This window comes from Oncorhynchus clarkii, chromosome 20, assembly GCF_045791955.1.
Source record: "Oncorhynchus clarkii lewisi isolate Uvic-CL-2024 chromosome 20, UVic_Ocla_1.0, whole genome shotgun sequence".
Classification (NCBI taxonomy): domain Eukaryota; kingdom Metazoa; phylum Chordata; class Actinopteri; order Salmoniformes; family Salmonidae; genus Oncorhynchus; species Oncorhynchus clarkii.
This window is the reverse complement of record NC_092166.1, coordinates 71,882,434-71,898,079: the sequence shown is the minus strand read 5'-3', so window position 1 is coordinate 71,898,079 and position 15,646 is coordinate 71,882,434. Positions and strand designations below refer to the sequence as shown.

At 42.7% G+C, this 15,646-nt stretch overlaps 1 protein-coding gene across 1 annotated transcript in view; it reads left to right on the top strand.

Annotated features, from left to right (window-relative positions):
• LOC139376870 (integrin alpha-9-like) overlaps positions 1–15,646 on the top strand; it is a 141,692-nt gene that overhangs the window by 61,468 nt on the left and 64,578 nt on the right. The window contains exon 15 of the mRNA XM_071119835.1: positions 7,187–7,347. Coding sequence (XP_070975936.1) covers positions 7,187–7,347 — 161 coding nt within the window. The remainder of the gene's footprint in view (positions 1–7,186; positions 7,348–15,646) is intronic.

The window sequence follows — 15,646 nt, the reverse complement described above, 5'->3', positions numbered from 1 at the left end:
ATTTAAATTTTTGTATATGTTTTTAATAACTGGGAATAAAGTGACAGACAGTAAACAGTAGCAGCGTATGTGATGAGTCAAAAAAGTTGGTGAAAAAAGTGTCAATGCAGAGTGTCCAGGTAGTTTGGTTAACTATTTAACTAACTATTTAGCAGTCTTATGGCTTAGAAGCTGTTCAGGGTCCTGTTGGTTCCAGACTTGGTGCATCGGTGCCCCTTGCCGTGCGGTAGCAGAGAGAAAAGTATATGGGTGTTTCCAAAATGCACACTACTGTACTCTACATACTCAAGTGCATTTTCTGAGGACGTTCTCTTGAATACGTTCTTGTGAGGATGAGAGTGTGGAGAACGCATAAAACATTTCATTTGAGAAGCACTCCCCCTACGTATTACCTCGCGCTGCATCTCCCATTCTCTGAACCTGATTCCATCCAGGACAATGGCAACAATAGAGGCGAAACATACACAAAGAAAATGTTTTATTTCATAATTATCATCGTAATCTATCTAGCCAGCAAGCTAGTTAAACAGGCAAAAATTACCTAAAACTAATGGTATGCAAGGTATATGTCAATTATTTTTGGCTAGCTAGCTAGCCAGTTAGCCATATTGACTTACCTATTGACTTACCTATTCACTAAACCTTCCTTCTTCTAGCCAGGACAATGGCAATAAATCCAAAAGAAGATATGCACAAAGCAAACGTTTTACTTCATAACTATCAGCTGGCTATATGTGAATCATAATAATGTAGCTAACCAGATAGTATAACTGGCAAAAATGACCTAAAACCAATGTTATCCAAAGTAGATGTTAATTCTTTGTTGGTAGTTACAAAGGACTGTTAGCTAGCTATCTGGCTAGCTAACATTAGCAACTAGCCAGTTAGCGCTTTGACTTTCTTTTTTTTTAACCAGGTAGGTTAGTTGAGAACAATTTCTCATTTACAACTGCGACCTGGCCAAGATAGAGCATAGCAATTCGACACATACAACAACACAGAGTTACACATGGAATAAGCAAAACATACAGTCAATAATACAGTAGAACAAAAGAAAACAAAAAGTGTATATATACAGTGAGTGCAAATGAGGTAAGTTAAGGAAATAAATAGGCCATGGTGGCGAAGTAATTACAATATAGCAATTAAACACTGGAATGGTAGATCGGCAGAAGATTAATGTGCAAGTAGAGATACTGGGGTGCAAAGGAGCAAGATAAATAAATAAATACAGTATTGGGATGAGGTAGGTAGATAGATTTGCTGTTTACAGATGGGCTGTTTACAGATGGGCTATGTACAGGTGCAGTGATCTGTGAGCTGCTCTGACAGCTGGTGCTTAAAGCTAGTAAGGGAGATGTGAGTCTCCAGCTTCAGAGATTTTTGCAGTTCGTTCCAGTCATGGGCAGCAGAGAACTGGAAGGAAATACGACCAAAGGACGAATTGGCTTTGGGAGTGCCCAGTGAGATATACCTGCTGGAGCGCGTGCTACGAGTGGGTGCTGCTATGGTGACCAATGAGCTGAGATAAAGCGGAGCTTTACCTAACAGAGACTTGTAGATAACCTGTAGCCAGTGGGTTTGGCGACGAGTATGAAGCGAGAGCCAGCCAACGAGAGCGTACAGGTCGCAAAGGTGGGTAGTGTATGTGGCTTTGGTGACAAAACGGATGGCACTGTGATAGACTGCATCCAGTTTGTTGAGTAGAGTGTTAGAGGCTATTTTATAGATGACATCACCGAAGTCGAGGATCGGTAGGATGGTCAGTTTTACGAGGGTATGTTTGGCAGCATGAGTGAAGGATGCTTTGTTGCGATATAGGAAGCCGATTCTAGATTTTAATTTTGGATTGGAGATGCTTAATGTGAGTCTAGAAGGAGAGTTTACAGTCTAACCAGACACCCAGGTATTTGTAGTTGTCCACGTATTCTAAGTCAGAGCCTTCCAGAGTAATGATGCTGGACGGGCGAGCAGGTGCGGGCAGTGATCGATTTAATAAAATGGGTTTAGTTTTACTTGCGTTTAAGAGCAGTTGGAGGCCACGGAAGGAGAGTTGTATGGCATTGAAGCTCGTCTGGAGGTTAGTTAATACAGTGTCCAAAGAGGGGCCAGAAGTATACAGAATGGTGTCGTCTGCGTAGAGGTGGATCAGAGAATCACCAGCAGCAAGAGCACTTTGCAGTGTGTGTAGTCTTACGACCTACACACACTGCAGTGTGTATTGTAGGCAGGTAAACATGCCAAAATTAACACAGCATGTATTTATTAACGTAGCAAGATAAAATATTGTAGTCAGGCAAATATGAGATGTGAATAGGCAACATTTCATTCCTAAGTCAGTGTATTTTCTCTTGCTTCAGTTGAAATAATGTCCACCATTGATAAAAAAAAAACATTATTTTTACATGGTTGCTTCATATTTCTTTGCATACTTTCCGTTGAAGCTTGAATCAATGCATGCTTCAAAATATGTACATGTAAATGCTCCATTTCGCATACTTTGATTTGGACTTATACTCCAACCCTCCCATGCTTCAATTTGCATGCTCAGAGCACGGTAATATGCATTTTGAGAAACAACCTGAGTTGGGAGGCTCGACTCAATTCCAATTTTTAGGGCCTTCCTCTGAGATTGCCTCGTATAGATATTGCCTCATCTGTGGATCTGTTGGGGGTGTTATGCAAATTGGTGTACGTTGATGTGAGTAATGTAACCATTTCATGGCTACAGATGTGAGAGCTACGGGGCGATAGTCATCTAGACAGGTTACCTTAGTCTTCTTGGACAGAGGAACTATGGTGGTCTGCCTGAAATATGTAAACTGGGTCAGGGAGAGGTTGAAAATGTCAGTGAAGATACTTACCAGCTGGTCAGTGCATGCTCTGAGTACGCGTCCTGGTAATCCGTCTGGCCCCACTGCCTTGTGAATGTTAACCTGTTTAAAGGTCTTACTCACATCGGCTATGGAGTGTGTGATCACTCAGTCGTCCGGAACAGCTGGTGCTCTCACGCATGGTTCAGTGTTGCTTGCCTCAAAGCTAGCATGGATGGCATTTAGCTTGTTTGGTAGGCTCTCATCACTGGGCAGCTCGTGGCTGGGTTTCCCTTTGTAATCTGTGATAGTTTGCAAGCCCTGCCAAATCCGACGAGCATCAGAGCCAGTGTAGTAGGATTTGGTCTTAATCCTGTATTCACCCTTTGCCTGTTTGATGATTTGCCGGAGGGCTTAGCGGGATTTCTTATAAGCATCCAGGTTAGTTTCTCGCTCCTTGAAAGCGGTAGCTATAGCCTTAAAATCAGTGCAGATGTTGCCTGTAATCAATGGCTTTTGGTTGGGATATGTACGTATGGTCACTGTGGGGACGATGTCGTCGATGCACTTATTAATGAAGCCGGTGACTAATGTGGTAAACTCCTCAATGCTATCAGATGAGTCAGGGAACATATTCCAGTCTGTGCTAGCGAAACAGTCCTGTAGCTTAGCATTCACTTCATTGGACCACTTTCGTGTTGAGCGCGCCACTGGTTCTTCCTGTTTGAGATTTTGCTTGTAAGCAGGAATCCGAAGGATAGAGTTATGGTCAGATTTACCAAATGGAGGGCGAGGGAGAGCTTTGTATGCATCTCTGTGTGTGGAGTAAAGGTGATCTTGCCTTGCTTTTTCCTATAGTTGCACAGGTGACATGCTGGTAGAAATGAGGTAAAGCAGATTTCAGTTTTCCTCCATTAAATCACCATTAAATCACACTTTTTGGATGAGCATTTTCTTGTTTGCTAATGGCCCTATTCAGCTCTTTCAGTGCGGTCTTAGCGATAGCATCGGTTTGTGGTGGTAAATAGACAGATACGAAAATGATATATAACTCTTGGTAAATAGAATGCCTCATGATAACCATACTAACTTCGGCGAGAAGAACCTTGAGACTTCCTTAACATTAGAGATTGCACACCAGCTGTTGTTAACAAAGATACAAACACCACTCCCGTTGAGCTTACCCGACGCTGGCGTTCTGTCCTGCCGATTCATAGAAAAACCAGCTGGAATATTATCCATCTCCTTGTTCAGCCAAGTTTCAGAGAAACATAGGTAATTACAGTTGTTTAGATCCCGTTGATAGGATATTCTCAAACAGAGTTTGTTTGGTTTGTTCTCCAGTGATTGAAGAATAGAACAGAGAGTAGAAGCGGATCATTTACTCTCCACCGTAGCTTCATCAGGGTACCTGTACATCAGCCTCTATATCGATGTCTCTTTCTCTTCCGAGTGTCAGGGATTAGGGCCTGGTCTGGGGTGAGCAGTATGTCCTGTGCCGCTGACTCATTGAAGTAGAAATCTTCATCCAAATCAAGGCTGTTGATCACTGTTCTGATGTCCAGAAGCTCTTTTCGGTCATAGGAAACGATTGCGGAAACATTATTTACGAAATAAGTTAAGATCAGCTCCAAAGAACACACAAAATAGTAGAATTGGTCAGGGGCCCGTAAAACGTCCGCTATACATCCCAGCTTCATTTCCTGTGTGTGTGCATGTCTGGTAGTGAGACCTCCAACTAAGGCTTGACCTAACTGGGGCGGTGGCAGTCACGAAATTCCGTCAGCCGGTGATTGTCAAGCAAATAACTGTCGGTCTCATGGTAATTGACAGTTAATTAACATAAACACATGCAGCATCTCCTGGCGCCCACACACAGCCTACAAGCCATTTTAAAAAGTTGAATAAATCCATGTGATATAGCCTACACCTTCACAAGAACTTGATAATGCTTCAAATTTCACAGCGGCATCCCCTTTGTGGCCGTAATGCACCCCAAAAAACCATGCCTTTTGTGGCCCGGAGTGCTGTGTTGTGCCCTTCTTCCTTATTGTGCTGCGCAATCCTTATTGTGCTGCGCCTCTCACTCATATGGCTCTCTGTCACGTGATCAGGTCTTGCTCACAGGCTACAAGTGAAGACAGACACATCGGGGACTGCGCAAGTCCTTATCCACTTCCGAGGTGCATATTGAAGCTATTTGAAGAACTGTCCCCATTTACTGTTCGTCAGCCAACAGGATGAGTAGGCCTAACAAACAGCAAAAGCACTAGCCTATGTCAATCTACTATCCCCCATAGTACAAAAGTCAACCTATTCTATTCTGTGCGAGAAATATATATTCCTAACATAGTCTGGGACAGATAGATCCCAAATGACTACAACCACTAGCATCCCAAAAACCTTTTTATGCAATGAGGCTGCCGTAACAGATCAGAACGTTCTGCTTATATATGCCAGTTATTAATATGCTTAATTTAAAAAAAAGTTTTATTTATTTTACCTTTATTTAACTAGGCAAGTCAGTTAAGAACAAATTCTTATTTTCAATGACGGCCTAGGAACATTAGGATAACTGCCTGTTCAGTGGCAGAACGAAAGATTTGTACCTTGTCAGCTCGGGGGTTTGAACTTATATTAAAACATATAGGCCTATGGGCCAGGCTACATGAGGTGAGCGACTATGATTAGAAAAAGTCGCAAAAAAAGGGGCATTGTTTCTTACGCTGGGCGTCATTCCCAAGTGATAATATATAATTCACAAGTGATAGGCTAATAGTGTCACCCATCAGACGATTCTTGATTTCAAATCAAATGTATTTATATAGCCCTTTGTACATCAGTTGATATCTCAAATTAGTGTACAGAAACCCAGCCTACAACCCCAAACAGCAAGCAATGCAGGTGTTGAAGCACATTGGCTAGGAGAAACTCCCTAGAAAGGCCAAAACCTAGGAAGAAACCTAGAGAGGAACCAGGCTATGAGGGGTGGCCAGAGATTATAACAGAACATGGTCAAGTGTTCATAAATGACCAGAATGGTCAAATAATAGGTCTGGGACAGGTAGCACGTCCGGTGAACAGGTCAGGATTCCATAGCCGCAGGCAGAACAGTTAAAACTGGAGCAGCAGCACGGCCAGGTGAACTGGGGACAGCAAGGAGTCATCATGCCAGGTAGTCCTGAGGCATGGTCCTAGGGCTCAGGTCCTCCGAGTGTGAGAAAGAAAGAGAGAATTAGAGAGAGCATACTTAAATTCACACAGGACACCGGATAAGGCAGGAGAAGTACTCCAGATATAACAGACTGACCCTAGCCCCCCGACACTACTGCAGCATAAATAATGGCGGCTGAGACAGGAGGGGTCAGGAGACACTGTGGCCCCATCCGATGATACCCCCGGACAGGGCCAAACAGGAAGGATATAACCCCACCCACTTTGCCAAAGCACAGCCTCCACACCACTAGAGGGATATCTTCAACCACCAACTTACCATCCTGAGACAAGGCCGAGTATAGCCCACAAAGATCTCCGCCACGGCACAACCCAAGGGGGGGGGGGGAGCCAACCCAATTTAATCTGGTCTTTACATATACTAAATAATATATGTGTGACATTTGTTTTAATTTAGAATGGACCATTATCATGCACCTGTATCGAAACGAGGCAGCGGGAAAAAAACATGTAATCTATGCACTTAAATAGCAAATGGAGGATGCTAATCCCCGTGGTTTATTGTCATGCCAGCCAGGTAGGCTATACTCCTGCTGTAAATATAAGCAATGTGCTTAATATTAGGAAAGTTGAGAAATACATTTAGTTGGCCTAGCCTATAGAAAGCTGATGGGATCCTCCTCTTTTTATTAGCAGCCATCACTCTGTTTTCTCCCGCAATTGCATAGCCTATAGAAATGTTGAGCAACATGAGCTCATGAAGTGTTTGATTAGATTTTCTAATACATTTGCATTGAAGTCAAGAGTGATTATAGGGACAATGTAGTGCTGAGTCTATTGTAGTTAGCAAGTTTGGTAGGCTACTAATGACCAGCAGCAGCATCAGAGCTTGGAGAAGCCTAATTACAGTAACAATACAGTCATGTGGAATTTGACTGCCTTCATGACACGTGACCGCCAGTGTGGAGGTAATACGTCACCGCATCAGCCCTAGACCTGACTAAGATCCACCTTGGATCGAAACATTGTCACTATTAAAATGTGCTATTAGGAGCCTTACATTGCCTCTCTAACTAACACGTGGGCCTCTTTCTCCCCTATGTTTGACTGTATTAATATGTCTTATTCAGACTGTGTGAAGTGAAACATGACTTAGCTTTATCCAACCCATGATTCCCACTCTCTCTCCTCTCTCCCAGAGTTGCTGTATAACCTGACAGCTGATGTGGATAAGAGACAGAGGAGCCAGCCTTCTAGAGTGTACTTGGTTCAGAACGGAGCCCAGATGAGCTCTGTGAGCAACGAGCTCAGTCTGGACATCAACACAGTGGAATGCCACCAGTACACTGCATACGTTAAGGTGAGTTCCTAGACCTCAGTCATATGAGGGAGTCAGTCATATAGCTTTCACCTGGATTCACCTGATCAGTCTTTGTCTTGGCAAGAGCCGGTGTTCCTAATGTTTTGTACACTCAGTGTAGCAAAATGCTTGTGTTTCTAGCTCCGACAGCGCAGTAATACACTATCTAACAAGTAATATCTAACAATTTCACAACATATACCCAATACACGCAAATCTAAGTAAAGGAATGGAATTAAGAATATATAAATATATGGACGAGCAATGTCAGAGCGGCATAGACTAAGATACAGTAGAATATAATACAGTATATACATATGATTAATGCAAAATATGTAAACATTATTCAAGTGACTAGTGTTCCATTTATTAAAGTGGCCAGTGAATTCCAAGTCTATGTATATAGGCAACAGCCTCTAATGTGCTAGTGATGGCTATTTAACAGAAGCTGCTTTTCAGTCTTTCTGTCCCAGCTTTGATGCACCTGTACTGACCTCGGCTTCTGGATGATAGCGGGGTGAACAGGCAGTGGCTCGGGTGGTTGTTGTCCTTGATGTGTGTGGTTGCATGTGTGTATGACAGTCTGTTTGAGTGGTATTTGACTGTAGCCTGCTGGGTCAGGTCAAAGGTGAAAGGCAGGCGGTCATAATGGTTCATAAAACCACTGTTTACTTTGACTGTGCTGTCATCTCCACATGGGTAGAAACCATAGACATTGAAACCAGTTGATAGTAATAGTGCTGACCTCATCCACGTATTCTTAGGGAAAACTCCCAATGGCGCATGATGCCGGAAGTATTTGAATTTGAAGCGCTCAAAGGATCATGGCCGATGTAGTCGTTTTTATTCTGCCTGAGAGAGTAAACCCAATGCTGCAAGATGACGTCGCCGTCAATAACGGAAGCCTTGGACATAAACAGTCGAAAACCAACCGCTTAGGCTAGATTGGATTTATATATAATTTATACAATTATTTTATCTTGATTCTGTATTTTTATATATTTGTAGGCTATCTTTATCATTTGTGCAACTGCTCTGTCATCCTCTGTTCTCCGCTCTGTCATCCTCTGTTCTCCACTTTGTCATCCTCTGTTCTCTGCTATGTTGTCCTCTTGCAGCCCCATAGACATTGGTCAGCCACTCCATCTACTCTTGACAGGCTTGTTGACTCCGCGCTCTCATCTGGATAGCACACCACACCCCCTTAGGTGCATAATTCACCTAAGGGGGGATCGAACTTGATCATAATTTAAAAGAAATAGAGCCCAAAATGGCAGGCCCCCCCAAAAAAATTGTCCGTTCTGGGGCCTCCCGGGTGGCACAGTGGTTAAGGGCGCTGTACTGCAGCGCCAGCTGTGCCATCAGAGACAGGGTTCGTGCCCAGGCTCTATCGTAACCGGCCGCGACCGGGAGGTCCGTGGGGCGATGCACAATTGGCCTAGCGTCGTCCGGGTTAGGGAGGGCTTGGCCGGTAGGGATGTCCTTGTCTCCTCGCGCACCAGCGACTCCTGTGGCGGGCCGGGCGCAGTGCGCGCTAACCAAGGTTGCCAGGTACACGGTGTTTCCTCCGACACATTGGCGCGGCTGGCTTCTGGGTTGTATGCGCTCTGTATTAAGAAGCAGTGCGGCTTGGTTGGGTTGTGTATCGGAGGACGCATGACTTTCAACCTTCGTCTCTCCCGAGCCCGTACGGGAGTTGTAGCGATGAGACAAGATAGTAGCTACTAAAAACAATTGGATACCACGAAAAAGGGGTAAAATAAAAATAAATATATATATTTTTTTAATTGTCCGTTCTGGTGATCGTAATTTACATAGGCATTCTAGGGCAGACTATGGCTTTTGTCACCGCTAGGTTGATACGCAGTAGCCGACCAGCAGAGCTTGTGACTTCACGCTCCAGATGGACAGAGAGGGCCTTGTAGAAACAGGAGGCAGAAAAGTAATCTATTACACAGACAACATAGCTAAGTAGCAGGGAAATATGTGACTTAAACTTGAGAAAGAACCCTCCACACTCACTGTTGAGCCATGCAATTTTCTGTCATTTAATTTCCAAGCTTTCTGTCACAGTAGTAAACCTTTGTCACTATTCTCAGATAGTATAGCCTAGAACTCTAACGAAGCCTATTTTTTAACTAAGTTTTAACGACTGCAATTTGCATGGATCTTAATGTGCAGACGAAAGCTTCTCATACTCAGTAAAAACAGTAGACAGACGCTCCATTGTCACTTCATAAGTAGTTAGTTACTTTATGGTAGCCAGCTGATTCAGAAGCGGCAATAGAGCGGACCTATGTCCTGAGGTCTGAGGGCGTACATTTATGTCTCACCTCCTGCTAATGGGGACCAGAGGTCCCACCCCACACGGAGCCTGTACATTTTACTGGCATTCTTCACAGTGGACCCCAGGCTCATTTCTCCCTGGGAGGCTGAGCCCGACTGAACTATGCAGTGAAAGGATCTGTCATTATAATGCTAGCCTTCTCTTCATCTCTCTCTCTCCCCCCCAAACAGCCCAGGGTTCAAACACCATTCAAAAACTCTTATACTTTATCTGTCCTTGCCTGGTTTAATTGTCCAATAGAATAGTTTCCAAAACGGCAAACCCCGCCCATCTGGCACTCCAGACAGGCTAAAGCAAACACTCAAAGTATTTAAAAGATCCCTGAACCCAGAGCTTCTACCCACCCATACAGCCCTGTGATAAGTATACTTAAGTGATAATGCCTGAGAAGCCAGTATTTGGAGGATATATTGGCATGGGTGTTGTTTAGTATATCCTCCAATATATCCTCCAAACACCGGCTTCGATGGCATTATCACTTTTATACAACGGGTTACAAACATATTCAAATAATGATTGACATATTTTCATTAAAAACATTATTTTATTGAATGTATCATACTATTTCATCCTTCCACAAGATATAGTCACGAAACAAATCTAGGGTTGCTACCCAAGCCGGCTGGACGTTCGTTCTATTGGTTCTGTTGCCAGAGATATGACTGTGTCTGTTCTGTGTCTATGGACGCGACCCAGTCGTTCAGTCTTTTAGTTCTGTGTCTATGGACGCGACCCAGTCGTTCAGTCTTTTTGTTCTGTGTCTATGGACCTGACCCAGTCGTTCAATCTTTTTGTTCTGTGTCTATGGACCTGACCCAGTCGTTCAGTCTTTTTGTTCTGTGTCTATGGACGCGACCCAGTCATTCAGTCTTTTTGTTCTGTGTCTATGGACCTGACCCAGTCATTCAGTCTTTTTGTTCTGTGTCTATGGACGCGACCCAGTCGTTCAGTCTTTTAGTTCTGTGTCTATGGACGCGACCCAGTCGTTCAGTCTTTTAGTTCTGTGTCTATGGACCTGACCCAGTCGTTCAGTCTTTTTGTTCTGTGTCTATGGACCTGACCCAGTCGTTCAGTCTTTTTGTTCTGTGTCTATGGACCTGACCCAGTCGTTCAGTCTTTTTGTTCTGTGTCTATGGACGCGACCCAGTCGTTCAGTCTTTTTGTTCTGTGTCTATGGACGCGACCCAGTCATTCAGTCTTTTTGTTCTGTGTCTATGGACGTGAGCGACCCAGTCGTTCAGTCTTTTAGTTCTGTATCTATGGACGCGACCCAGTCGTTCAGTCTTTTAGTTCTGTGTCTATGGACGTGACCCAGTCGTTCAGTCTAAATGTTCCATTGCCATACTGGCTGGCAAAGTTCTTATCCCTTGCTTGCTAGCTAGCCAACTACAGCTAACAGTCACGTCAAAATGTGCAGCCATAATAACAGCAAAGTAGCTGTATTTGCATTTGTTTAAGCTGTTTTCTAGTGACATTTATTTCGATACATTCATAACATTGAGCTAATGAGGCGCGATTTCGCCTGGCATAAAAAATGGATATATACTGTAATGATTCATGATTTCGAATGGTTGAAAAAAGCTGTCTGTCTGTCTCGTCGCGACTCCCGGCACGTTCTTCACTACGGGACTGTTAGAGATCAAATTTGAATATTGAAACAATGTTGCAGACAGCAAGGTTTATACAAATCTTCACTGTTGAAAACTAAATGTTACGCTAAAAGAAATGAGATAATGGCTAGTGAGATAATGGCTAGATGCTTTTTATAGTGGAGATCAAGTTTATAAATTGCTTAGCTGGGCTGATACAGTGGATTGTGCAGTCAGATGAAACAGAGTAAATAGGCATTTTAACGTCATAGATTTAGCCGGTGGTAACTTGTGGAATAGACACTGGCTGGAATGCCCTTTTAACCAATCAGCATTCAGGATTAGACCCACCTGTTATATAAATCACTACATTGCACAGAACAGTTGTAACAATAATAATCCTTATTCATCATACTGGGTAATGTGTGAGGCTGAGGCTTCGTATTCTGTTGGATTCTGTTCTTTTAACTTAAGACACACAACTTAGTCATGTCACATGTGAGGCTTTCAACTACACATAATAACACAGTTATCGAGCCTTAAACAATGAAAAGTTATGTTTATTCATCCGATCTATCCCAGTGAAGTGGGGATCATTTTGTGGAGTCAGTGGTACTCCTAGATGACTATAGTAGTCATTGATACTTAGACACTTAGGGTTGCCTCTTCTAATTTAACGCTGTAATCAGACAGAGCATAAACTGTTAGCTTCAACTGTGTAAATTGTAGGTATGCAATAAGAAGTATTGTATTGTTAATTCCCAAAGTTAACATGTTCCACATCTACACAGCATTATCTCGATTTTTTTGCATCCCAAAAGGCACCAGATTCCTTTTATAGTGCACTCATTTTGACCAAAGCCCTCTGTGGGGCCCTAAGTGCACTATAAAGGGATTAGGGTGCCATTTGGGACGCAGCCTCTGTGTTTCTGGGTGGGCAGTAGTGTACTGTAGATTAGCTTTGACATCTGGTGTGTGCCACGTACGTAACTAACTGGCATCTCTCTGGCACTGTGTGCTTTAATGTACTAGCAGGGATAAACACTCTTCCAGTAATACTGACAGTGGGATTCATCAGGCCAGAACCACGTCATGATAGAGTTGAGCTGTGTTGTAGAATAAAACAGAACTTTGTTTAAAAACAATGGCAATGTACAATTGTTTGATTAACCAGAGATGAGAGGATCACTTATTCTGCTGTGTGGAGTTAAATAGTGTTAAACATGTGGTGCCAAAATTACACTTCCTCTTGGATATAGCATTATTTCTAGTCAATGAATTACTATTCAAAGCTGTGACATATTGTTATAACTTCCAATATAACCTTTTGTATTTCACATTCTGTGACATTTATTTTTGCATTACATTTTTTATTAGATTCGCTTGACACCTTTAACATTTTCTTCACACAACATTCGCACACACACACACACACACACACACACACACACACACACACACACACACACACACACACACACACACACACACACACACACACACACACATGCATATTCATACACACACACACTCTTACATATTTTGTGTGAAGAAATGTTGAGTCTGAATTAGCTTATTGTAGGTTTAAAGAGGAGTGTGTAAGCTCAGCCCATGTAACCATGAGGTGTCTGGTAGTGTAGTTGATTAGTAGTGGTTATTGTTGGATTGAAGGGGTATATTTCCCTGACTCTGTTGTGTGGGGGTAACAAACACAGATGTGTGAACAAGGAATAGACACTGCAGTTCTATAGATGAGTTAAATAAAGGTAAAATTTTAAATGTAAATCACCACCACAAGCCAACCAAAGAATCAGTGCACTCACTCATCTTCGCTAGCTCAGAATCCCGCACAAGTAGAATTCCAACCTAACCACACCAGACTGCTTAGACTACTAGAGTGATCATGGCTTTCAGTCTGACCTTTGATACTGTATATATGATTGAGGGAAATAGAGGGGAGACAAATATTATAGTATAGAGATTATAGGGATTACACACTTTAATTTAATCCTCTAAATGTTTGTTTGTGACTCTGAGAAAAGACTGGAGAGAGAGATGCCCATCCTATCATTTTGTCTTGCTAAAGTGTGTGTCCACATGAGCCAGGCCTTCTATTTGCTGGTTGAGGTATGCTAATGGAAAACAGCTGTTGCCCATCTACATCCTCCGGGAGACCCTGCCTCATACACATTTGGCTAAAACACAGGATCCCACTATTAGAGGGTAACGTCACAGCAAGAGCAGGGTGGTGTCGTGTCAAATGGAACTGGTTGGGTGGGTGTGTGAACTCCACCACGCTGTCTGTCGCTGGCTCCGGTGGGTGATGCAATGGAAAACCTAGCTGTAGCTGTGTTTGGGGTTGACTGACTGGCTCTGACCATGCCTGGTGTATGACTGGTAGGGGTAGCAGTCCATGTCATGAGCTATTTTAAGATATTTAAGTTGCTTGTACAGTACTGTATCTCGGCATGACCGTCCATGGATAGACATGGCAGTTTATCAATCCTGCTCAGTAAAAAACAAAGACGTTATTTCTGTTGTTTCAGTTATTAGCCTAACCATTATTACAATAGCTGTTCATTCACTGCTATAAATAGATTCTGGGGATTGTTGGCACAAGCCAAAGGAAAAACAGATTATTTTACACAGATGGACCTGATGTGGATTAATCAGTTGATCAATTCATCTTCAGGCTAACTATCTGATCTAACTTGTAATGGACAGTGATCACATGGACTAAGAAAGATTAGAAACCACAGGGTAATTCTTCACAACCCTACATCTGAGGCAGATCAGGAATTACCACTCACTCAGTAAATCACACAATATTATGGAGTGCGAGTTAAATAATAGTGAAATCATAACATGTTTTTTCTAAAGCAATAACTGAAATTATATAAGTCTTTCATGTTGATAATTTTAAACATGTTTTGGTTGGCGGGTGAACGATTATGGAAAGGCATACCAGACCTCCAGATGGACTTTGTTTAGTTATTTTTAGCTAAATAAACTACACACTGTATTTACCTCAGTCATACCTCACATTCTAGAGAGGGAAAACAGGGTTGTTATAATGATGAATGCTGAATGATTTGGGTGGTTGAAATGACTCGGGGGGGCATGCGTGCGTGCTGAATGATGTGGGTGCTTGAAATAAGCAGTAAGGTCCAGGAGGCTGTGTATACTTGAGTGAGTGATTACAAGAGCTGAGAGCTAGAGAAAAACACCCATATTATTCTCTACCCTTCATTTTCAAGTCTCACGTTCAGGCATTTTTGTGCAATTGGCACATTATCTCTTTGTTTATTGTATCTCAGCTGACTGTACACCACCAGACACCCTTGAAAATGAATCGTGAAATAGCTTGCAGGTTTGGCTCAGTATTCATCTACTTTTTGTATCTGGATATTATACTAAAGCTTAAGCACTCATTGTCTCTTCAAGGAGCTGTAAAATCATATACTGTACTTTTAAACTTTTGACATTTAGTCTAATATGCCCATCAACTACCAATCCAGCATAGAAATAAAATGACTGGAACGGAAAAAAACGTTAACTCTATTTTCTATGTCTACTTCATTGGTACACGTGGGATGGGAAGTTACGAAGAGTGCGCATTAACCAAGCTAGCTCCAGCGGTTGTCAGGCTGGAGGTCACTCTTCTGTGTGTCACTATGACATCTTCACCTGTTTACCGTTTTTTTGGTCCTCTGTAGCTCAGTTGGTTGAGAGTGGCGCTTGCAACGCCAGGATACTGGGTTCGATTCCCGGGACCACTCATACGTAAAATGTATGAACGTATGACTTTAAGTTGCTTAGGATAAAAGTGTCTGCTAAATGGAACATCTATTAACAGACAGATGTCCAGTGCTCATACCCAACTTTTCCCCTAGAAGAAGCTCCAAGGTCCAGACATCAGAATAGGTTGATGTGTCTGTAAATACCCAGTGGTGCCAGGACACTGTTAGAGGATATACAATACTGCCAGCGAAGTAGGGCTCTCCCCAACAACAACAAAATTATTGGTCGACCGAGGGTCGTCTGTTTAAAACGTGTATTTTTCCAACACACCCTATGTTTGAATAAAATCAACAATATGTATGCTACTGAGCTTGTCTGATGCTTTAAACACTGCGTTTAAAATTGAAGACACTCAAATGACTAAAGAGTGAGCCAGAGATCATTATAACCCAACCAGAAGAAAACCTGTTCCTTACCCTCCTCCCACTGCTGCTGGCCTTCACAGATTCTGCCATTATGCTCCTGAAGTTGCCGGCAATAGGCTACACCAGTGGTTGTCAACCTTTTCCACTTGGAGTGTCAAGTTATTGTACCATTTCTATTGATCTGCCTGCCAGTTATG